Here is a 26,449-nt window from a genome sequence, read left to right as displayed (position 1 = left end):
GGGTCTTTCAGCATGACAATGATCCCAAACACACAGCCAGCACAACAAAGGAGTGGCTTTGTAAGAAGCATTTCAAGGTCCTGGAGTGGCCTACCTCAACCCCATACAAATCCTGTGGCGGGAGTTGAAAGTCCGTGTTGCCCAACGACAGCCCCAAAATATCACTGCTCTAGAGAAGATTTGCATGGGGGAATGGGCCAAAATACCAGCAACGCTGTGTGAAAAGCTTGTGAAGAGTTACAGAAAACGTTTGGCCTTCATTATTTCCAACAAAGGGTACCGTCATAAAGTATTGAGATGAACTTTTGGTATTGACCAAATACTTATTTTCCACCATGATTTGCAAATAAATTCTTTAAAAATAAAACCATGTGATTTTCTGGGTTTTTTCCCCCCACAGTCTCATGTTGAATATTACAGGCCTCTCTAATATTTTCAAGTGGGAGAATTTAATACTTATTTGCCCCACTGTAGCATTGACTTGATAATGGATTGACGGGAGACGGGGCCGTTTCATAGGGGGCCTATCTCAGTCACAGCTGACTGAGCTGAAACACAGAGCTTTTTCCGTTGAAAATGCTTGCGAATAAATGCTTAAATCCCTGAATTCTTTATAAGTATGGGCGAAAAACCGCCTCGATTCTTGGTTAAACACAAAAAACGTGCAGGTAGCATTTCTTTTATGTAAATATTGCGAACTATGATGCTCGTGAGTAAGCAAATGTAGCGACGGCCTAATGTAGAGCTTTTTCCATTGAAAATTCTTGTGAATAAATGCTTAAATCCCTGAATTCTTTATAGATATGGATGTAAAACAAGTCTCGATTCTTGGTTAAAAGCAAAAAAAAACGTGCAAGTAGCATTTCTTTTACGTAAATATTGCGAACTATGATGCTCGTGAGTAAGCAAATGTAGCGGCAGCCTAATGTAAAAACTTTCCGTTAAAAAAAATTCTTGTGAATAAATGCTTAAATCCCTGAATTCTTTGTAGATATGGACGTAAAAGGGTCTTGATTCTTGGTTAAAAGCAAAAACACGTTTAGGTGGCTATTTTTTTTTACAAAAATATTGCGAAGTATAATGCCAATGCAGTAGCAGCTAACTTCTCCCATTGATTTTTTTTCACGTTTCATAATGCATGCATGGTACGAAAAATATAACAATTACCTTGAATTCTTGAACAAATCACTCCTGAGACAATCCTTCCCGTTTGTATGCAGTACAGCTTTTGTACTTTTTTGGGAAGGCGTGACGCAGTGAATGGGGAATGTGTCATGTCAATACATTATGAAGTCTGAGCATTTAGAATGATTAAAAGCATTTTTTTTTTCTTCAATCAATAGAAATATCCATGTCTTTCCTCCAGAGATGTTTATTCCTCTTTCAGACAAAAACAATCAAAACAAACAGTAGTACAGCAGCAGCAACAGCTTGGGATAGAAAATATCTCTTTTCAAAGTTACTCTTCAGTGTAAAAATAAGTGTGGCCGCTGGTAGTGCAAACCCTTGAAATAAGTGAGGCACGCGGCGGCGCTGCTATTTCAACGACACTTAAGTGCTAACGTGGAGCCAACGGTAAAATGGCCGCTTCCTGCCCCGCCCGGTGCAAAACGACTTCTGAAAATAACGTTTGTTACACATAAAAAATAAATATCAGCTCTCGTCAAGACATTTTCACCAGAAAAATAAAAGCGGCTTATCTTTGATTCTATTTTTGTCACGACGCCAGGACGCCGCGGCAGATGACGTCGGTGCCGTAGCGGCGGGCGAGGGAGGCGTCGCCCCTCGGCCGGCGCGAGCGGCACCTTTTCAGGCCCTCGTTCTCGGACCCCGTGCGCAGCCCGGTCCTGGGGCGTCGCTGGGGCCCCGGCGGCGTGTTGGTGAGCGGCCGAAGCTCCGAGCCGTCGCGCCGCTTGGGGATTCGGAACTCGCCCCAACCTTTGGCTGCCGGCGGCAACTTCCCCGAGCTCCTTTCTCCGCCCTCCGACGACCTGATGTCCACCAGCCGGACCGAGACGGTCCTGTCAAGTTGTTCGGAGCCCTCGGGGAAAACCTCGGGCCGCCGCCGTTTTTTGCGCTCCGCTCGTTTTTCTCGCCTCCGTTCGGGGCCCGGGGCCTCTCCCCGCACGCTTTTCTTGTGCCATTTGGGGCCGCGGCTTTCCCGGGGCGCAGCCTCACGCTTCATGGAGTCCGGCCGTCCGAGCGCAGAGTCTTCGAGGTGGTTCGCAGTCCGAGGGTCCGACTCTCGGACCGCGGGGCTTCCGGGGTCCTTCTCCGAGACGGCTTTCCTTTCGCGCGCCTTCCCCCGGTCTTGCTTGGAGCGCCGTTTGGTCTTGTGGCCCCACGGGGACCGGGACGCCCGAGAGTTCGGCCGGTCCGACGAGAAGAGATGCCGCGGGTCCGTCTCAGACTGCTTCCCTGCGGACGCCGGCATTAAATTTGGGAATGAGTACACTTCCGACGCAGGATAGAGTTGTCCGATAATGACTTAAGTGATAATCCCATATTATCCAACTACATATGTACACGCACACAGTTGTACCTCTACTTACAAATGTCTCTACATACAGAATTTTCAAGTTATGACACGCCTCAATAAGAAAATGTTGCCCCTTGTTACAAAAGGCAAAAATACAGCATGAGTTGCTACCTAACCTAACAGATTTATAGCTGCTGTCATTGGCTATTGCCTAGCAACGTCCTGGTATCCAGTTGGCTAAGAGGGACCTCTACTGTACAGTGGTATGAAAAATTATCAGAACCTTTTATCACATTTCTGCATAAAATCCACGAATTGTGATCTGATCTTTATCAAAATCACACAGATGAAAAAAAATGCTTGAACTAAAAACTACATTTACAGGTTTTCATATTTTAATGAGGATGCCATGCAAACAATGACAGAAGAGGGAAAAAATAAGTCAACCATCATATTCAATATTTTGTGGCCCCCTATTTGGCAGCAATACGTTCAACCAGACCCTTCCTGTAGCTGCAGATAAGTCTGGCACATCGATCAGGACTAATCTTAACCCATTCCTCTCTACAAAACTGCTGTAGTTTAGTCAGAGTCCTGGGATGTCTGGCATGAATTGCTGTCTTTAGGTCATGCCACAGCATCTCAATGGGATTCAAGTCTGGAAATTGACTTGGCCACTCCAGAATGTGTATTTTGAAGTTGATTTACTTCTGTGTTTTGGATCATTATCTCATTGCAGCATCCATCCTCTTTTGAGCTTCAACTGTCTGACAAGACGGCCTCAGGTTTTCCTGAAAAACTTTTGAATTCATTCTTTCATTAATGATTGCAAGTTGTCCAGGCCCTGAGGCAGCAATACAGCCCAAATCATGATGCTCGCTCCCACATGCCTCACGATGGGGATGAGGTGTTGATGTTGGTGAGCTGTTCCATTTTTCCTCCACACATGACATTGTGTGTTACTCCCAAACAATTCAACTTTGGTTTCATCAGTCAACAAAATATTTAGCCAAAACTTCTGTGAAGTTTCCAAGTGCCTTTTTGCAAACATTAAACGAGCAACAATGTTTTTTGGACAGCAGTGGCTTCCTATGTAGAGTACTGAGTACTCCTATGAACACCATTCTTGGCCAGAGTTTTACATATAGTTGATGTGCGCACAGAGATTAGGGGTGTGCCGTTTTAGGCACCCCACGATTCGATTACAATTCAGGGTGCTACGATTCGATTATTGCACGATGATCACAGTATTGACGATGATCACAATGATCGATGCATCGTACATTACTAAATAATAAAGTAACCAAACAAATTCATGTCCATTATTTATTTAAAATATCCTAATGATTCAACAGGAACGATGGAAACATGCCCATACAACAAAAAGCTGCCCCTCATGCTGCTTTTTTATTTATTTTTACAAGAAAGTGCAAAAACTAACCATTTTAAAGGCAGTACTTATGTCTCTCAACAATACCATAAAATTTACACAGGTGGAATGAGTACCACACTTTCTGGAAACTGTGTCTTTAGAAACAAGACTTCTTTTAACCAATATACTTTGTCTTCGCAGATTTCTGTACTATTTTGCATGTTTGTAGTGTTACTGCTGTACTTAATCATGGTTTTGCACGTTCTGCATATGAAATACGTGTTAGCGAATTAGCTAATTAGCTTAGCACTCAGCGGCAACTATTAACATCTCAAAAACAACAACGGCTAAACAGTACAAGAGGGTTCGTGTACTCACCTTTTATAGACTCACACGGGTCTTAGCAACAACTGAAAGACAAGGAGCGACGAACTCTCTTCCCCTCTCGCTCTAAAAAATAACTTGCGCACATGAAGCGTCCGGGTCCTTGCCTGTCTCATACACAAATTTATTTTCCAGTCTTTTGAAAAGGAGTAATTCTCTCGCTCAGTAACCGGCAGTATCCATCATAACGTTGTGCGTTAAACGTGTCCAGGCGGCAGACGTGTCTTGGAATTTCATTCCACTATGAGCGGCTGTCATAAAGTTATGAGGTAAAATCATCGTTTTTGAACCTTTATGAATCGTAATCAAATCGTCACGGGTCGAATCGCGATGCATGTAATAATTGATTTTTTTGGAACTCCCTTAACAGAGATATTGAACTGTGCCAGTGATTTACTCTTTAGCAGACACTCTAGGGTTCTTCTTTTTTTTTTTTTTTTTACCTCTCTGAGTATTCTGCGCTGAACTCTTGGCGTCATCTTTGGTGGATGGCCACTCCTTGGGAGAGAAGCAACAGTGCCAAACTCTCTCCATTTGTAGACTCCTTCTCTGACTGTCGATTGATGAACATCCTGACTTTTAGAGATGGTATTGTGTCCTTTCTAAGCTTTATACAAATCAACAATCCTTGATTGCAAGTCTACAGACAGCTCTTTTGACCGAGCCATGATGCACATCAGACAATGCTTCTCATCAAGACAATTGTTACCAGGTGTGTTTTATAGTGGGCAGGGCAGCTTTAAACCACTCATCAGTGATTGGGCACACACCTGACTTAAATTGTTTGGTAACAATTGGTTTCAGTTGCTCTCGCCTTAGGAAGAGGGTTCACTTATTTTTCCCCCATTCTGTCATTGTTTGCATGCCATACTCATTAAAATATGAAAACCTATAACTATTTAGGTGGTTTTAGTTGAAGCTTGACACTTTTCACTTGTGTGATTTTGACAAAAATCAGATCACCTTTGATGGTGATTTTATGCAGAAATGTGAGAAATTCCAAAAGGTTCAGATACTTTTTCATACCACTGAATGTGTCTTGGCGTCCTCTTCATTCACCCCTCAGGCCATGAGGTGTTCCGACAGCTTTTCGTGAGTATTAACGTTTAATATTTGTTTTTAATTATGCACAACTCTTATGTTATTGTGCAATTATCTAATATTAACATGTATTTGTTTTATGTTTTCATGCATTTTTATGCATTATAAAAGATGTATGTCTTAATTTTGGAGGCAGTGGAACGGATTATGGTATTTCCATGGAAAAGACATCTTGACTTATGGATTTTTCAGTTTACGAAACTACTTCAGGAACCAATTAATTTCGTAAGTGGAGATACCAACATACACTTACCGGCCACTTTATTAGGTACACCTGTCCAACTGCTTGTTAACACTTAATTTCTAATCAGCCAATCACATGGCGGCAACTCAGTGCACTTAGGCATGTAGACATGGTTTAAGACAATCTCCTGCTGTTCAAACCGAGCATCAGTATGGGGAAGAAAGGTGATTTGAGTGACTTTGAACGTGGCATGGTTGTTGGTGCCAGAAGGGCTGGTCTGAGTATTTCAGTAACTCCTGATCTACTGGGATTTTCAAGCACAACCATCTCTAGGGCTTACAGAGAATGGTCCGAAAAAGAACAAATATCCAGTGAGCGGCAGTTCTGTGGGCGGAGATGCCTTGTTGATGCCAGAGGTCAGAGGAGAATGGCCAGACTGGTTCGAGCTGAAAGAAAGGCAACAGTGACTCAAATAACCACCCGTTACAACCAAGGTAGGCAGAAGAGCATCTCTGAATGCACAGTACTTCGAACTTTGAGGCAGATGGGCTCCAGCAGCAGAAGACCACGCCGGGTGCCACTCCTTTCAGCTAAGAACAAGAAACTGAGGCTACAATTTGCACAAGCTCATCGAAGTTGGACGACAGAAGATTGGAAAAACGTTGCCTGGTCTGATGAGTCTCGATTTCTGCTGCGACATTCGGATGGTAGGGTCAGAATTTGGCGTCAAAAACATGAAACCATGGCTCCATCCTGCCATGTATCAACGGTTCAGGCAGGTGGTGGTGGTGTAATGGTGTGGGCAATATTTTCTTGGCACTCTTTGGGCCCATTGGTACCAACTGGGCATCATTGGAACGCCACAGCCTACCTGAGTATTGTTGCTGACCATGTCCAGCCCTTTAAGACCACACAATGTACCAATCTTCTGATGGCTACTTGCAGCAGGATAATGCGCCATGTCATAAAGCTGGAATCATCTCAGACTGGTTTCTTGAACATGACAATGAGTTCACTGTACTCAAATGGTCTCCACAGTCACCAGATCTCAATCCAATAGAGCATCTTTGGGATGTGGCGGAACAGGAGATTAGCATCATGGATGTGCAGCCGACAAATCTACACCAATTGTGTGATGCAATCATGTCAATATGGACCAAACTCTCTGAGGAATGCTTCCAGCACCTTGTTGAATCTATGCCATGAAGAATTGAGGCAATTCTGAAGGCAAAAGGGGGTCCAACCCGGTACTAGCATGGTGTACCTAATAAAGTGGCCGGTGAGTGTATATATAAATCCAAAGCATCTTAGTTTGGAGACATCTAATGGTCAATAAGCATAACTGGTGTGCTCAACTGTGACCAGCCCTTGTGCAAGGGCAGAAGGCTTCTACATTCACTTTGAAGGCAACATGCATTGGCCCAAAACTGATGTCAATCATTAAAAAAAAAAAAAAAATCGGCCACCTGATATCGGACAACTCTGACGCGGACTCTTCGAAACTGCATTGTTTTTTGTCGAGGACGGGACTCACCGCCGCCGAGCGTCTCCCGGTCTACGAGCTGAAGTTGATGCTGGAAGATCTGCTCCTGAATCCGCCATAAGGAACGCTTCATCTTCTCACGTCGGGTCACCATGTAGGTCAGGTTGCGCACCTGATGGGATGGCAGCGGGTCACCCGGTTAAATGCCGCCGTGCCGTACGGTTGCTTTGCGCTGCTCTCGGCTCCACTACATCTCAGCTTTGACCTGTTCGCTGCTCTTTTGACTTTGAGTGCACACAAACTTTCTGCTCATTTCATGAAACTGCCTCTTAAAGACCTCACAACAATTAGAATTTGAATCGAGATGACTCACGTGACATTACGATGAATTGTGTTGTCATCAAATCATGAATTCGATAGTCCGTAGTATTTAGTACTAGGGTTAGGGTTAAACCCTCAGTGCACAATTATTAGAACAGCTGCTAGAAATATGTATCTCGACTTCACAATGCCATTCAAATGTGTAATCATTGCCCAGCCCTAATATCACTATTACTATAATTGTTTTGTACACAAACAATAATGTTCATTAAAACAAAAAAACAAATATGCCCCCAAGTAAGAAATTTGATTTAAAAATAAATCTTTTTAAATTTCCATGAATTAAATGTGTTGAAGGGATCCTCGATCTTAAAGACATGTAATTCTTAAAATATAAATGTTAGTATGAGTTATAATAATTTAATATTAAAACCCCTCTTAATGTTTTCGTTTTAATGAAATTTGTAAAATTTGTTTAACCGATAGGTCGCAATTCTTACTGACTCACTTGTTAGCTACCCCAAAATGTCATCAGTTCTGCCCTTCCAAAGTGAAGAGCAGGACAGCACTGTCAGTCGTTCACAAGACGAGCAGCAAAAGGCAAAAATGCAGAGCAGGAAATACCTGATGAGACAAGAGTTGGGCAAAACTGGTGTCTCAATGACAACGAAGCGAGACAGTATGCTGTTAGACCTTCAAGGTGAGCTATTGGGTGGTCAAACTTATTCCAATATAATTATGTAGATACAGGCCAAAAGTTTGAACACACTTTGTCATTTGTGCATTTGAATTTTTATGCCTCTTGACATTAAAAACTCTCGCTGAAGGTAATAAAACTATGAATGCACACGTGTGATAATCAGGACCGGAATTGTATTGTGGCTGACTGTACTCATTAAATTCATCATCTGACGGGAACAAATCCTGGGATCGAGTGTCCTCCATGTCTTGTACATCCTACTCACGTTTAGCTACGTTAAGGGTGGTCCATATTAAGTGCTTGGCGCCAATCAGCTAGCCAGTGTTCTGCTGCATCGGACGTGTCTGGATCAGTTTGAGTGGCAGCATCACTCATATTAGGTGAATACTGAACAGACACACTTACTGCCTGATGAACTGACAGTAGAGGGGAATTATTAGCTTCCTCTGTGACTAGCGGTACGCCCGAAGGTTCGCCTCCCACCGTAGCAACAGGAGCTGCTTGCCCGCTTTAGAGAGTGGCCAGTGTTTGTCTTTGCCGATTTATTGCGCGCATATCACTCGCTATCTGAGTGCGTTGAGGCTTCTTGTGAGGGAAAATAGTTGGAACAGCATTTGATTTTAGTCTCTGCCTACATCCAGACTAGAGCTGAAACGAATACCGAGCAACTCGAGTTTAGAAAACGGATCCAAGTAATTTTATTCACATCGAGTAATCGTTTATTTTGACAGCTCTAAGCATCACGTTTTGCTCGGACTACTTTTAATGCGGGACAACGCGCTGATATTACGTGCGTAGAGGACGAAGCAAAAAACTTACTGCAGCCGACAGCCGCTACAAACGACGCCGACGTTGCTAAATACTTGCCCGCACGATGCTATGTTGGTAGCAGGTAGCGTCTGATGAGTCTCATAGAGATCACATGTATGTTGAACTAGATGCGAAACGACAGACTCGGCCGCGTCTGGGCAGCGTTAGTAAACCGCCGCCATCTTAAAGCAGTAGCACGCTAAGCGCTAATAAAGAGCGCTAAGCGCTAATAAATAAGATTAACGTTACTGTCACAAGCTCAAGTAACGTTAGCCCTGCGGAGGGCTAGGTTTCTATTAATTATGACCACTGTCGATGCGTGACTAACGTGTCTTACATACAGGCTCTAACATAACATAGCGTTGTGGAGTGATGAGGGTGTAAAATAAAAACTTAATAATGTTAACTATCAATTTTAGCTCAGTAGTCATTGCTGGATAAAACACCAAGTAGCACTGGTCCCTAATGTGCTCCAATACAGCCTGTATCATACATTTATTTTGAACACTGCAAAAACTCAAACTACTATCAGGACTTACAGTTTAGACTAACTTAAAACTTAACTAGAACTTAAAAATGGCTTGACACAAATAGAAATTCAATTGAAACACGTGGGGGGAAAAAACCCCAAACTTTTAAGTGATGTGTGTTTTCAAGCGTAACAGCATTTTTAGGTAAGATATATATATATATATATATATATATATTTTTTTTTTTAAGATCTAAAAGTTTTTGGAGTGAAACCAGTGAATTACTCTTTTTTTATTCTAGTTACATCTGAGATGCAATTGTTGGCTGTTTTCAACAATAAACATCGAAAAGAAAGACATTGATTGACTGAAAATGGTTCAAGATTAGATGAAATGTCTTGTTTTGTCATGTATATTTATAATTGCTCTTCACCTAAAAATATATTTGTTTTATCCAATTACTCAATTAATCGATAGAATTTTCAGTCAATTACTCGATTACTAAAATATTCGATAGCTGCAGCCCTAATCCAGACGCTCCAGTCAGCTCTTTCATAAGTTGTCGTCGACTAAAAGCCTTGAACGCAGAAGGAGAAAGCTGGCAAGAACAAAGCCTTGGGTCTTTGGGAAGTTTTGTCAGTCTACAGGCATTTTCCCAAACCTTTCTCCTCTTCTTGTCAATAGGGAATCTGTAGAGACTCACGTCACTCCCCTTGTTTCCATTTGACTGGAAATTGCATCCTAAAGCAGCACATCGTGGCATTTTACTTCGCGAGTTTAGGCAGCAATATACAATTGGTGTACACAATTGGAAACGTCCCATTTACGTCATCACTCAGAGACCGCAAAACATGGCGCAAACTATCGATCAAATTATGTACTAAATATTATAAAATACTGCCATTGATACATTTTAAGTGTTTCTAACAACATATTTTAGTAGAAGAGAACATTTGTGGTTTATTAGAGCCTACATGTCTTTAAGATCGAGGATCCCTTTAAATATGTTTATATCAAATAATATATATATATATATATATATATATATATATATATTTTTTTTTTTTTTTTTTTTTTTTTTTACACATTTATTCAATTTTAATGGTAAAAAGAATCATTTCAATATAGAAAGAATAATGTTGCAGTTTTATTTAAATGAACGGGAAAAAAAAAAAAAATGTGGGGTTTTTTTGGGGAAAGGTCAAAAGATATTTCAGGCTCCCGGAGGGGGACGGGCCCTCCCCGGAGCTTTTCCGGAGGGGCTGGGGTCACCTACCCTCTCCAGGTCTTGACGGAGGTGAGTGAAGAGCTGCAGGCGTCGGAGCAGCACCTCATGCTCCCGTCGGGCCAGGCCATCCTCCTCGTCCTTCTTGGGCGTCAGCAGCGGCTGGTCGAAGTTGGCTTTGCGCTTCAGCTTCCAGTACTGGTATACAAAGTCCACTGTCTCAGGCGCCATCTTCAAGTGGCGCCCCACCTCTCTGGCGTCCACAAACTCGTAAAAGACCTCCTCCATCTCTCGCAACTTCATCTTGCGGACGTTGACGCGCATTTCCTGCGGGTCGCGAGGCCAGAGCGGGCGAGAGGACGAGGCCGGGCCCGGATCCCCTTTGCTATTCACCCGCCGTTCGCCCCTCCCGTCCACGCCCTGCTCCTCCTCCTCTTCGTCTCGCTCCCCGGAGCGGTCGGCCTCCGGCCCAGAGTGCTTGGGGCAGTAGGACTTGAACTTGACTTGGTCGTCCTGGGTGAGGATGGTGGTCATCTCCAGGCCGGCGTGGAGGCCGCACGTCACGTGGAAGGCCACACGGCAGTTTTTGGCCGAGCACTATCAACAACAACAAAAAAAAGCAGGGTCGGTCTCGACTATCGGTGGAGTCCGGTCCGTCGTAGCTACCTGGATGCAGGCTCCCGTCTTGTCTTTACACAGGCAGCAGTTGAGCGCCCACCTGTTGCTGGGAATGTGCGACACGTTGGTGATGGGCTCCATCTTCTCCGGGTTCCCGATGCTCACCTGCACCCCCAAAAACAATCAAGAGGTCTAAGGAAGTCTGGGCAATGAGGAGAAGATCGCTTTGGATTTCGCCACTCATGCTCACATTTGCACCAAATAATAATAACATTCATTTCCAATGGCAAAAACGTACTAATTCCTATTTTTAAGGTACTTTCAGCACATTTTGGATAATTTCCTTATGATTTATGGCAGTGGTTTCAAACTCATATTTGGGCCACATTTATGCCAATAGTATACCAAGCGAATGCTATTTTTAGACCGCAAGGCTGCGTAACGTCAGCATCGTAAACCGGAAAGGGGATCAATATACAAGCACGCTCGCATACACCCCATGCAAGTACTGCTCGTTTTTAGGGCTGTCCCAAACGACAAATTTCCTCCCGATTAGTCAGACGACTATTTTTACGATTAGTCGACTAATCTAATAAATTTTTTTTCTTTTTTTTTTTAAATAATGAATTTTTTGTTGAAGCTTATTAGTTCACAAAAGAACATTTTGGAACACCTAAATTCTTTTATTAACGTATGAATAAATAACATAAATATCAATAATAAATCCCAAACAATGAGGTCAAATGCTGCTGGCATTAATTACTGCAAAAAAAATGTAAACGGAAACACGGTGACCTCACCTTTTTAACAGGATTCAAAACAATTCTTATTCTTTTTGTGGTATGTCTATATTGTTCTAAATGTTAAAATGAATTGCAATGTCCCGGACAATCATTTTCAGAATACTTTGTGTGAGTTCAGATGCTCATTTTGGTGCGCATTCCACATTTTTTGGGGGAGAGGAAAAACTGTTCAACTTTTGTTTTAATCTGAAAATAGATAAAGCAGAAGGCACACTGAAATATTACAATTATTTTGAATGAAAGGCACACAGTCATAGTACCGGTAACTAAAAATTAAATATATAGTACTAATTTGATAGTATACTACTAGAAGTATACACACAATGATATTTTATAATATAAAGTAACTAACTTAGTGCAGTCATGGATTACAGTAACCAGACCAGTGCTGTCTCCATATATATTTTTATTATATTATGTATATACAGGATATATGTATATATTTTCCCCAAGTGGGAGCTTCCACGATCCTAATAAATACAATCTGCATGCTGTGCACAGAGATGTCGAGATCTACAGCTTTCAGGGGCAGCATTAGAGTAGATTAATAACATGATGTACATGTGGAAAAAAACTTAATGATGCAAGTTGAGAAGACGCACATAAAGGCAACTTCAATTTAAAAAAAAAAAAATCATTAAAAAGTTTTATGGACTTATAATCCGCCAGTGTTTTTCAAGGACACTTTCGAGTATATCGACACACGACGAGTCTAACCAAATGATGTGCAGTAGACGTGCTGGGGTCCACATTGTCGCGGACAGCAAGGTCGCTGATAGCTAGGAATTCGAGCAGTTCTTGAACGCGGCACGAGCACTACCCCGCTCATCCTCAAACAACCAGAACTTTCTACCTACTCCTTCCTTCCCTCCTACTTTACCTCCGCCCGATTTCTCGCGGCACACCTGACGATCTCTCATGGCACACTAGTGTTGAAAAACACTGCGCTCGCTTGTTGTGTTCCAAAATTACTCTTGGGTGACGGCGCTTCAAGTGTTCGGTCATTGCCGACGTGCTACGTGCGGGTATGCGAGCTCAGCTTAGCAAGACTACACACAGTGGCACCCTCCATATTTTCCTTAAAATAATTCCAGGCTCTGGCCATTCTGGTCCGCTTTTTTTCACCGCTTGCATCGCGAGCGCCCACCATTCTAAACTTTATCCGCATGTAAAAATTTTTTTTTTTTTTAACCCGTCATTACCCGTCGACGGTATGTTTTGCCCGTCGACGTATTTACGTCATCGATGACGTCGACAACGTCGACTAGTCGGGACAGCTCTACTCGTTTTCTGCCAGTAATCTTTCAAAAAGGACATGCTGAGGAAACACTGCTGCTATGGAGCTTGTACAAACGACTAGACATTATGACCGTCCATATACGAAGGCTGTTTTCTTCATACGTTTCCCAAAGCCAAACACTGAGAGAAGACAGGGCATATGGTGGTAAAGGAGAGCTTGTTGAAACAGGAGAATGTCATTGTCAGTGGCGCAAGGCAATGCACACAAGAAAAAGGTATCGATAAAAAAGCTACGTCTGGATCAGGTCGGCAGATTTTCCCATCTTATTCAGCCCTCGACACTCAAGCCATCTCTTTAACGAACATTTGTATGCTCTTCCACATCTCTACCAGTGAATTTGGCACCAGAGACATTATTTTCGGACAGAATTGGTAGGTATCTCGTTCATACACTATTTACATGTATGTAGGATGAGGGACAAACGCAAGTTTGACCCCCTTGGCAACAGTTGCTAACGTCATGAATATTAATGAGCAAAGATGATGTGTTACGTGCGGTACGCTATTAGACAAAAAGTGGTCCGGATTTTTGGCCAAATCACAACTCGCTGGCTGCCGTTGACGGCGCAGGACATTCCGTCTATTATGAATGAACCGCCAACGCAAAAGTGAGCCAAGTGCAGCAGTGCAGGCAATCCATCACAGGACTCTCCCACTTTACGGCACCAATGTCCAAAAAAAAAAAGCATGTCATTTTGTATGAATGAGCTGAAACGTGCCTGTCAGGCAGAACTGGAGTAGAACCAGTGGCTGGCTTGGTACTTTGTGTTGATTTTGGGGCAATTCGAGAAAGGTTTTTTTTTTTTTGTCAAAAATAATGACCAGCAATGGAGATTTTTTTTTGTTTTAAATTTTCATTGTTTGCAGGTCCGAGCCAGCAGGTCCAGCTGCTGCCCGCAGTACTCAAGCAGGGGGCGTGGTTGGCGAATGGCGAACACTTGATCTCATTGGTCGTTGAAAGCAGGGGACAAGAACTAGATATATTAATCCTATAAAGTACTGTGGTTACATTTTTGATAGAATTCTATAAATCATTAATCTAAGGTCTAGTTAAGTTTACCATAAATCATGGGTACTCAGTTTTTTAGGATTACAGCCGCAGCTATCGATAATTTAAGAAATCTAACCTGCATAGCAAAAGTCTGCTGGCTTAAATGCTATAAAATGCTAACTTTTTTTTTTTTTAAACAATGCTTTTAACAAATCGTTCAAACACATATTTCTACAAAAAAACTGCTAAATGTACCTCTGAACTAAATTACGAATAGTATTATTAGCTCAAACAAAAATTTACAACCTTATGTTGAGCTTAAACCCAGTTTTAATATTTTCGTTTCAATAAAATTTCATATACAACTAGGCCTGCAAGCAGGACTGAACGGGCCCTCGCAATCTAGCGCAACTCGGACGTCACGCAACTCGGACTGTGTGCAGGTCAGGGTGGTGGCAGATCCTCCTCTCTAATCATCTCATTAGAACCTAACATGCTCGAAAGTCGCCTATTTACATTCCCACACCCAAGAGATAAAAACCCCTATTGGAGAGAGTACTACAAAAAAGGAGCCACTACTGAGCTGTGCAGCCAAGCCCTTATTCAAAACCAAAATTAATCTTCTAACTGGGCCAATTCGACCAAGTGTGCCAACTATTGTGGCTCTATAAGCTCCCTGAATCTCTGAAAAAAAATATTTCCTTGAAATGGCGAACAAAGGGTCGTCACGGCAACAGACAGAGACACGTGGACATGGGCCGTAAAAAAGTATTTTAATAGGTCTTGAAACTACAATGACCAACATGAAAAGAACTGGACATGTTTTGGAAAAACGAGTGACTTTCTATCGCCACTAGTTGGCGCTGTAGGGTTGATGCAAATGACCCCTACAAGGCCCTTCAGGGTATGACTCTCAACAAGCACGGGAAGTTTGGCGCAGATATCTTGTATATCTGCCGAGTTATGACTGTTCAAAGTTTTTGGAGAGAAAAATTGTTGACAGTCATTTTCACTTTCCTGTTTGGACCCCTCCGCTTCAACGAAACTTCAATATTTTTCATCAGGCACCTGAAGACAGGTCTTAAGGTTTCCCTTATGCAGGTTTGAGGTAGATTGATTTTTTCCTTTAGAGGAGGAGTGTGTCCCGTAAAAAAGGGCATTTCCTGTTCCCACTAGGAGGCGCCAGGCACAAATGGTAAATTTTCAATCCAGTCCTGCTCAGGCTGGTATACCTCACACACATGCCAGATTTAAAATAGATTGAACGTTGTATGAGGGAGTTATCAGTCATTTTCCGAATTCGGTGTTTTGGCGAAAAAATGGAAGAATTTGGCGCCCCGCCCAGGTCAGGCCCGTGAATGAAAACACACCATTTTTATAACTTAAGATTTCATATGCCTCATGAACAGTCTCACCAATTTTGAGAATGATCAAACTAATTCCCTAGGTGCCAAGGTGTAAAATGTGCACACTGTAAATCGATAAAAAGTTCACATTCAATCCAAAATACCCGATTTCCTGTAGGATTTGGAATGTGTGTGCAAGAGACTTTTTGGAGCAGTTTTGCACAAAGTTTTGACTCTCCAAATTTCATCACTCTATGTGAGAAAAACCTAAATGGAGAGGCCTTTTTGAAAAATTCAAGGGGGCGCCACTGAGCCATTTTGTTAAATTGTTTCGTAACGTTGCAAGATTATCGAACGTTATCCAAAGCCGCATGTATGTGCAAATTTTGGTGAGTTTTTATGCATATTCAAGCCTCCAAATGTAAACTCTTACTGTGAACCCATGAAAATTTCACATTCGATCCAAAATACCCGATTTCCTGTTGGATTTGGAATATGGGTGCAAGAGACTTTTTGGAGCAGTTTTGCATAAGGTATCTACTCCCCAAATTTCCTTGCTCTATGTTGAAAAAACCCAATAGGAAAGGCCTTTTTTAAAACTTCTTTCTGTCGCCACTAGTTGGCACTGTAGAGTTGATGCAAATGACCCCTACACGAACCTTCAGGGTATGACTCTCAACAAACACGGGAAGTTTGGCGCAGATATGTTGTATATCTGCCGAGTTATGACTGTTCAAAGTTTTTGGCGAGACAAATTGTTGACGGTTATTTTCACTTCCAGTTTGTACCTCTCCGCTTCTACAAAACCTCAATATTTTTCATTAGGCACCTGAACACATGTCTTGAGGCTCCCCTGAAACAGGTTTGAGGTCAATAGATTTTTTTCCCTTGGAGGAGGAGCCTGTCTCGTAAAGAAGGCCATTTCCTGTTCCCACTAGGGGGCGCCAAGCCTAATGGGTAAAATTTAAATGCAGTCGTGTTCAGGCTGGGATATCTCATATACTTGCTAGAAATGAAAAAGATTGAACGTTGTATCACGGAGTTTTTAATCATTTTCTGAATTTGGTGTTTTGCCCAAAAATGGCCAACTTTGGGACTACGCCCAGGCCAGACCCTTGGATGAAAACTCACCATTTTGAAAACTTAAGATCTCATATGTCTCCTGTATAGTCTGACCAATTTTGAAGACGATCCAACTATTTTCTTCAGCGACAAGGTCTCAAATGTAAATCGATAAAATTTCGCATTTGATCCAAAATTTCCGACTTCCTGTTGGATTTGGAATATAGGTGCAAGAGACTTTTTGGAGCAGTTTTACGCAATGTATCGACTCACCAAATTTCATCATTCTACGTTGAAAAAACCTAATAGGAAAGGCCTTTTTGAAAATTTCAAGGGGGCGCCACTGAGCGATTTTGTTAAATTTTTTTGTAGATTATCAAAATTTACGCAAAGTTGCATGTATGTGCAAATTTTGGTGAGTTTTCGTGCATGTTCAGGCCTCCAAACGTAAACTCCAACTGTGAACCGAAAAAATTTCACATTTGATCCAAAATATCCGATTTCCTGTCGGATTTGGAATATGGGTGCAAGAGGCTTTTTTGAACAGTTAGGCATAAGGTATCTACTCCCCAAATTTCATCGCTCTACGTTGAAAACCTGAGAGGAGAGGCCTTTTTGAAAATTTTAAGGGTCAAGGGGGCGCCACTGAGCCATTTTTTGAAATTTTTTCAAAACGACGCAAGATTATCAAATTTTACGCGAATCTGCACGTATGTGCAAATTTTGGTGACTTTTCGTGCATGTTCAGGCCTCCAAATTGGCCATTTTCATTTGCCATGAAGAAAGAAGAATAATAATAATAATAATAATAATAATCCTTTGCATTACAATAGGGCCTTCGCACGCCTAGTGCTCGGGCCCTAACTAGGCCTGCAAGCAGGACTGAACGGGCCCTCGCAATCTAGCGCAACTCGGACGTCACGCAACTCGGACTGTGTGCAGGTCAGGGTGGTGGCAGATCCTCCTCTCTAATCATCTCATTAGAACCTAACATGCTCGAAAGTCGCCTATTTACATTCCCACACCCAAGAGATAAAAACCCCTATTGGAGAGAGTACTACAAAAAAGGAGCTACTACTGAGCTGTGCAGCCAAGCCCTTATTAAAAACCAAAATTAATCTTCTAACTGGGCCAATTCGACCAAGCGTGCCAAATATTGTGGCTCTATAAACTGCCTGAGTCTCTGAAAAAAAATATTTCCTTTAAATGGCGAACAAAGGGTCGTCACGGCAACAGACAGAGACACGTGGACATGGGCCGTAAATACGTATTTTAATAGGTCTTGAAACTACAATGACCAACCTGAAGAGAACTGGACATGTATTGGAAAAACGAGTGACTTTCTATTGCCACTAGTTGGCGCTGTAGGGTTGATGCAAATGACACCTACAAGGCCCTTCAGGGTATGACTCTCAACAAGCACGGGAAGTTTGGCGCAGATATGTTGTATATCTGCCGTGTTATGACTGTTCAAAGTTTTTGGAGAGAAAAATTGTTGACGGTCATTTTCACTTTCCTGTTTGGACCCCTCCGCTTCAGCGAACCTTCAATATTTTTCATCAGGCACCTGAAGACAGGTCTTAAGGCTTCCCTTAAGCATGTTTGAGGTAGATTGATTTTTTCCCTTTAGAGGAGGAGTGTGTCCCGTAAAAAAGGGCATTTCCTGTTCCCACTAGGAGGCGCCAGGCACAAATGGTAAATTTTCAATCCAGTCCTGCTCATGCTGGTATACCTCACACACATGCCAGATTTAAAATAGATTGAACGTTGTATGAGGGAGTTATCAGTAATTTTCCAAATTCGGTGTTTTGGCAAAAAAATGGCTGACTTTGGCACCCCGCCTAGGTCAGGCCCGTGAATGAAAACACACCATTTTGATAATTTAAGATTTCATATGCCTCATGAACAGTCTCACCAATTTTGAGAATGATCAAACTAATTCCCTAGGTGCCAAGGTGTAAAATGTGCACACTGTAAATCGATAAAAATTTCACATTCGATCCAAAATACCCGATTTCCTGTTGGATTTGGAATATGGGTGCAAGAGACTTTTTGGAGCAGTTTTGCATAAGGTATCTACTCCCCAAATTTCCTTGCTCTATGTTGAAAAAACCCAATAGGAAAGGCCTTTTTTAAAACTTCTTTCTGTCGCCACTAGTTGGCACTGTAGAGTTGATGCAAATGACCCCTACAAGAACCTTCAGGGTATGACTCTCAACAAACACGGAAAGTTTGGCGCAGATATGTTGCATATCTGCCGAGTTATGACTGTTCAAAGTTTTTGGCGAGACAAATTGTTGACGGTCATTTTCACTTCCAGTTTGGACCTCTCCGCTTCAACGAAACCTCAATATTTTTCATCAGGGACCTGAACACATGTCTTGAGGCTCCCCTGAAACAGGTTTGAGGTCAATAGATTTTTTTCCCTTGGAGGAGGAGCCTGTCTCGTAAAGAAGGCCATTTCCTGTTCCCACTAGGGGGCGCCAGGCCTAATGGGTAATATTTCAATGCAGTCGTGTTCAGGCTGGGATATCTCATATACATGCTAGAAATGAAAAAGATTGAACGTTGTATCACGGAGTTTTTAATCATTTTCTGAATTTGGTATTTTGCCCAAAAATGGCCGACTTTGGGACGACGCCCAGGCCAGACCCTTGAATGAAAACACACCATTTTGAAAACTTAAGATCTCATAGGTCTCCTGAATAGTCTGACCAATTTTGAAGACGATCCAACTTTATCCTTCAGCGACAAGGTCTCAAATGTAAATCGATAAAATTTCGCATTTGACCCAAAATTTCCGGCTTCCTGTTGGGTTTGGAATATGGGTGCAAGAGACTTTTTGGAGCAGTTTTGTACAATGTATCAACTCACTAAATTTCATTGTTCTACGTTGAAAAAACCTAATAGGAGAGGCCTTTTTGAAAATTTCAAGGGGGCGCCACTGAGCCATTTTGTTAATTTTTTTTATAGATTATCAAAATTTACGCAAAGTTGAATGTATGTGCAAATTTTGGTGAGTTTTCATGCATATTCAAGCCTCCAAACGTAAACTCCAACTGTGAACCGAAAAAATTTCACATTCGATCCAAAATACCCGATTTCCTGTTGGATTTGGAATATGGGTGCAAGAGGCTTTTTTGAACAGTTAGGCATAAGGTATCTACTCCCCAAATTTCATTGCTCTACGTTGAAAACCTGAGAGGAGAGGCCTTTTTGAAAATTTTAAGGGTCAAGGGGGCGCCACTGAGCCATTTTTTGACATTTTTTCAAAACGACGCAAGATTATCGAAATTTACGCGAATCTGCACGTACGTGCAAATTTTGGTGACTTTTCGTGCATGTTCAGGCCTCCAAATTGGCCATTTTCATTTGCCCTGAAAAAAGAAGAATAATAACTAGCCCTGCAAGCAGGACTGACGGGCCCTCGCGTATGGCGCGACTCGGACGTCAAAGAAAGTCGGAGGGCAGGCAGGTCGGGGCGGTGGCAGTCGACAACAGACAGATATCCAGGCAGATATATTGCATGTCTGAATGTTCAGAATTAGTGGGGAGAGAAAATGGCGACGGTCATGATGACTTTCTTATCGGACCCCTCTGCTTTAACAAAACAAAATTGTTTATTAGGCACCTGAACACGGTCATTATGACTTTCCTATTGGACCCCTCTGCTTTAAGGAAACAAAAGTCTTACCCGAGTATAAGTCGCATTTGTGGGTGAAATTTACTTGATAAAATCCAACACGTAGAACAGATATGTCATCTTGAAAGGCAATTTAATATAAAGATACAATAGAGAACAACATGCTGAATAAATGTACAGTGTACAGTGCATAAACAACGAAATGCGAATATACTGTCCTCACCAGGACGCTACCGCTCAGTCCTGGCTATAGACAGCGAACTCCAAAAAGACAATTCTGGATGTCCGCATAATTTGTTGAATCAATTTGGTCCTCGATAGCAAACAGGTTCACATCACCGTAAATAAATGATAATTACGTACTATTACAGCAATAATGTAACAGATTAGCATGCGTTCGCTAGCATTAGCACACCATTCAAACAACCACACAACTGGCTGTAAGTGTCCGCTCGCGGGTGGAAAACACACAACAACAGAAAAGATGATACACGCAGGCGTTGCCTCTGTAGAGATATTTTAAAGGCATAAACAATGAACGTAGGTTCGCAGCCGTCTTTCTCTCTCGCTAACTAGTCCACTCACTCACTCACTCACTCACTCACTCACTCACTCACTCACTCACTCACTCACTCACTCACTCACTCACTCACTCACTCACTCACTCACTCACTCACTCACTCACTCACTCAGAGCTACGTGGCTGTCTGTCTTCTTCTGGTGTGCGAGCGCTTATTCACGTAAACAAGTGCGAGTGCGCTCCCAGGTGGGCGTGAAAGCGCCACAAACTAAATGCATCCATTTCAATATAAAAAAGTCAATTATACAATTGAACATACATTGCCAAAGGCAGAACGCGAACGTGGCCATAGCTATTAACAGTTATTCAGATAACTATAGCATGCTAACAAGTTTACAAAACCATCAGTCCAAAACACCAAAATAACACGGGAAATTATATCATAATGTGTTAATAATTTCACTCACCAGGGGGCACCAGGCCTAATGGTTTTGTAAACCTGTTAGCATGCTATAGTAATCTGAATAACTGTTAATAGCTATGGCCACGTTCGCGTTCTGCCTTTGGCAATGTATGTTCAATTGTATAATTGACTTTTTTATATTGAAATGGATGCATTTAGTTTGTGGCGCTTTCACGCCCAACTGGGAGCGCACTCATTATTATTTTTTCATGGCAAATGAAAATGGCCATAGCTATTAAGAGTTATTCAGATAACTATAGCATGCTAACAAGTTTACAAAACCATTAGTCCAAAACACCTAAATAACATGGGAAATGTTATCATAATGTGTTAATAATTTCACACATAAGTCACTGCTGAGTATAAGTCGCACCCCAAACCAAAATATGAAGAAAAAAAAACACAACTTATAGTCGGAAAAATACAGTAGTCTTTTACTGAATTGTATTGTCAAAAATAAGACACATTTGCTCCCCTGCCCAGGAAAGGGCCGTGAATGAAATGTCACCATTTTGATAACCTAACATCTCATATGTGTCATGAACATTCATTCATTCATTCATTTTCCATGCCGCTTTTCCTCACGAGGGTCGCGGAGGTGCTGGAGCCTATCCCAGCTAACTCGGGGCAGGAGGCAGGGGACACCCTGCACTGGTTGCCAGCCAATTGCAGGGCACAAGGAGACATACAACCATTCACGCGCACACTCATACCTACGGACAATTTAGAGTGCTCAATCAGCCTACCATGCATGTTTTTGGGATGTCTGACCAATTTTGAGAAGCATTCAACTTACTGCTTCGGCGTAATGGTCTCAAACGTGCATGCAGGTTTTTGACAAAAATGCAAGATTCAATCCATAATACCCGATTTCCTGTTGGGTTTGGAATATGGGTGCAAGAGACTTTTTGGAGCAGTTTTACACAACGTATCCACTCCCCAAATTTCATCACTCTACGTCGAAAAAAACTAATAGGACAGGCCTTTTTTAAAAATTGAAGGGGGCGCCACTGAGCCATTTTATTACATCTTTTGGCAATGTTGCTAAATTCATGAAATCTACATGAAGCCACATGTATGTGCACATTTTGGTGAGTTTTCGAGCATGTTCAGACCTTGAAATTTGCCATTTTGAGAGAAAATGCCGAGGGTCTTTTCACTTTCCTGTTTGGATACTGCAACATCAACGAAAACTCAATATTTTTCATCAGATACCTAAAGACATGTCTTAAGGCTCCCCTGATGCAGGTTTGAGATCAATTGATGTTTTTCACCAGGAGGAGGAGCCTTTTTCGTAAAAAAGGGTGTTTCCTCTTCCCACAAGGGGGCGCCAGGCCTAATGGAAAATATTTCAATGCAGTCGTGTTCAGGTTAAGACACCTTACATGCATGCCAAATATGAAAAAGATTGGACCTTGTATCAGGAAGTTATTAATCATTTACTGAAATTGGCGCGTTGCCAAAAAAACACCCGACTTTGGTACCCCGCCCAGGTCAGGCCCGTGGACGAAAACTCACCATTTTCACAACTTAGTATCTCATATGTCTCATGAACACTTACACCAATTTTGAGGAAGATCCAACGTACTGGCTCGGCGCAACGGTCTGAAACGTGCATGCTGGTTTTCGCCCAAAATGCTATGTTTTTCAACATTCAATCCAGAATATCCCATTTCCTGTTGGGTTTGGAATATGGGTGCTTTAGACTTTTTGAAGCGGTTCTGGACAACGTATCCACTCCCCAAATTTCATCGCCCTACGTTGAAATACATCAAAGCAAAGGGCATTTTGAAAATTGCAAGGGGGCGCCACTGAGCCATTTTTTAATTTTTTTTGTAAACGTTGCCAAATTGTCGAAATTTTCGCGAAGCCGGATGTATGTGCAAATTTTGGTGAGTTTTTGAGCATGTTCAGGCCTTCAAATTGGCCATTTTCATTTGCCATGAAAAAAAAATAATAATAACTAGGCCTGCAAGCAGGACTGAACGGGCCCTCGCAATCTAGCGCAACTCGGACGTCACGCAACTCGGACTGTGTGCAGGTCAGGTTGGTGGCAGATCCTCCTCTCTAATCATCTCATTAGAACCTAACAAGCTCGAAAGTCGCCTCTTTACATTCACACACCTAACAGATAAAAAAAAAAACTATTGGAGAGAGTACTACAAAAAAGGAGGCACTACTGAGCTGTGCAGCCAAGCCCTTATTCAAAACCAAAATTAATATTCTAACTGGGCCAATTCGACCAAGTGTGCCAAATATTGTGGCTCTATAAGCTGCCTGAGTCTCTGAAAAAAAGTATTTCCTTTAAATGGCGAATAAAGGGTCGTCACGGCAACAGACAGAGACACGCGGACATGGGCCGTAAATAAGTATTTTAATAGGTCTTGAAACTACAATGACCAACCTGAAAAGAACTGGACATGTATTGGAAAAACGAGTGACTTTCTATTGCCACTAGTTGGCGCTGTAGGGTTGATGCAAATGACCCCTACAAGGCCCTTCAGGGTATGACTCTCAACAAGCACGGGAAGTTTGGCGCAGATATGTTGTATATCTGCCGAGTTATGACTGTTCAAAGTTTTTGGAGAGAAAAATTGTTGACAGTCATTTTCACTTTCCTGTTTGGACTTCTCCGCTTCAATATTCAAACAAAACTTCAATATTTTTCATCAGGCACCTGAAGACAGGTCTTAAGGCTTCCCTTATGCAGCTTTGAGGTAGATTGATTTTTTCCCTTTAGAGGAGGAGTGTGTCCCGTAAAAAAAGGGCATTTCCTGTTCCCACTAGGAGGCGCCAAGCACAAATGGTAAATTTTCAATCCAGTCCTGCTCAGGCTGGTATACCTCACACACACGCCAGATTTAAAATAGATTGAACGTTGTATGAGGGAGTTATCAGTCATTTTCCGAATTCGGTGTTTTGGCGAAAAAATGGCCGACTTTGGCACCCCGCCCAGGTCAGGCCCGATAATGAAAACACACCATTTTGATAACTTAAGATTTCATATGCCTCATGAACAGTCTCGCCAATTTTGAGAATGATCAAACTAATTCCCTAGGTGCCAAGGTGTAAAATGTGCACACTGTAAATCCATAAAAATTTCACATTCAATCCAAAATACCCGATTTCCTGTTGGGTTTGGAATATGCATGCAAGAGACTTTTTGGAGCAGTTTTGTACAAGGTATCGACTCTCCGAATTTCATCCCTCTACGTTGAAAAAACCTAAATGGAGAGGCCTTTTTGAAAATTTCAAGGGGGCGCCACTGAGCCATTTTGTTACATGTTTTCGTAACGTTGCAAGATTATTGAACGTTATGCAAAGCCACATGTATGACCAAATTTTTGTGAGTTTTCGTGCATGTTCAAGCCTCCAAATGTAAACTCCTACTGTGAACCGATAAAAATTTCACATTCGATCCAAAATACCCGATTTCCTGTTGGATTTGGAATATGGGTGCAAGAGACTTTTTGGAGCAGTTTTGCACAAGGTATCGACTCCCCAAATTTCATCACTCTATGTTAAAAAAACCTAATAGGAAACGCCTTTTTGAAAAATTCAAGGGGGCGCCACTGAGGCATTTTGTTACATTTTTTCGTAACATTACAAGATTATCGAACGTTATCCAAAGCCGCATGTATATGCAAATTTTTACGAGTTTTTGTGCATATTCAAGCCTCCAAATGTAAACTCCTACTGTGAACCCATGAAAATTTCACATTCGATCCAAAATACCCGATTTCCTGTTGGATTTGGAATACGGGTGCAAGAGACTTTTTGGAGCAGTTTTGCATAAGGTATCTACTCCCCAAATTTCCTCGCTCTATGTTGAAAAAACCCAATAGGAAAGGCCTTTTTTAAAACTTCTTTCTGTCGCCACTAGTTGGCACTGTAGAGTTGATGCAAATGACCCCTACAAGAACCTTCAGGGTATGACTCTCAACAAACACGGGAAGTTTGGCGCAGATATGTTGTATATCTGCCGAGTTATGACTGTTCAAAGTTTTTTGCGTGACAAATTGTTGACGTTCATTTTCACTTTCCTGTTTGGACCCCTCCGCCTCAACGAAACCTCAATATTTTTCATCAGACACCTGAACACAGGTCTTAAGGCTCCCCTGATGCAGGTTTGGGGTCAACAGATTTTTTTCCCTTGGAGGAGGAAACTGTCTCGTAAAAAAAGGCATTTCCTGTTCTCACTAGGGGGCGCTAGACCTAACGGGTAATATTTCAATGCACTCGTGTTAAGGGTGGGATACCACACATACATGCCAAATATGAAAAAGATTGAACGTTGTGTCAAGGAACTATTAGTCATTTACTGAATTTGTCATTTTGCCGAAAAAATGGCCGACTTTGGCACCACGCCCAGGTCAGACCCGTGAATGAAAACGCACCATTTTCAAAACTTAAGATTTCATATGTCTCCTGAACAGTCTCACCAATTTTGAATATGATCCAACTAACTCCCTTGGCGAAAAGGTCTCAAATGTGCACCCTGTAAATCGATAAAAATTTCATATTTGATTCAAAATAACCGATTTCCTGTTGGGTTTGGAATATGGGTGTAAATGCTTTTTTGGAGCAGTTTTAGACAAGGTATAGACCCCCCAAATTTCATTGCTCTACGCTGACAAAACCTAATGTTATAGGCCAATTTTAAAATTTCAAGGGGGCGCCACTGAGCCATTTTGTTATATTTTTTTGCAACGTTGCAAAATTATCGAAATTTACAATTTTCCGGACGTATGTGCAAATTTTGGTGACTTTTCGTGCATGTTCAGGCCTCCAAATTGGCCGTTTTCATTTGCCCTGAAAAATAAAAAAAAAAATAAAAAAAATAATCCTTTGCAAAACAATAGGGCCTTCGCACGCTTAGTGCTCGGGCCCTAACTAGGCCTGCAAGCAGGACTGAACGGGCCCTCGCAATCTAGCGCAACTCGGACGTCACGCAAGTCGGACTGTGTGCAGGTCAGGGTGGTGGCAGATCCTCCTCTCTAATCATTTCATTAGAACCTAACATGCACGAAAGTCGCCTATTTACATTACCACACCCAAGAGATAAAAAACCCTATTGGAGAGAGTACTACAAAAAAGGAGCAACTACTGAGCTGTGCAGCCAAGCCCTTATTCAAAACCAAATTAATCTTCTAACTGGGCCAATTCAACCAAGTG

At 42.0% G+C, this 26,449-nt stretch overlaps 1 protein-coding gene across 1 annotated transcript in view; it reads right to left on the bottom strand.

Moving 5' to 3' along the window:
* Nucleotides 1–1,225: 1,225 nt before the first annotated feature.
* The window catches only part of jade1 (jade family PHD finger 1), a 104,875-nt gene continuing 79,651 nt past the window's right edge, over nt 1,226–26,449 (bottom strand). The window contains exons 7-10 of the mRNA XM_057859055.1: nt 11,196–11,312; nt 10,581–11,126; nt 7,055–7,175; nt 1,226–2,418 (exon numbers count right to left, since the gene is read on the bottom strand). Of these exons, the coding sequence (XP_057715038.1) occupies nt 1,718–2,418; nt 7,055–7,175; nt 10,581–11,126; nt 11,196–11,312 (1,485 nt within the window). The 3' untranslated portion in view covers nt 1,226–1,717. The remainder of the gene's footprint in view (nt 2,419–7,054; nt 7,176–10,580; nt 11,127–11,195; nt 11,313–26,449) is intronic.

The sequence above is a fragment of the Corythoichthys intestinalis genome, chromosome 15 (genome assembly GCF_030265065.1).
Source record: "Corythoichthys intestinalis isolate RoL2023-P3 chromosome 15, ASM3026506v1, whole genome shotgun sequence".
In the NCBI taxonomy this organism is placed as follows: Eukaryota; Metazoa; Chordata; class Actinopteri; order Syngnathiformes; family Syngnathidae; genus Corythoichthys; species Corythoichthys intestinalis.
The sequence above is the reverse complement of the archived record's forward strand: the minus strand, read 5'-3'. Positions and strand labels throughout refer to the sequence as shown.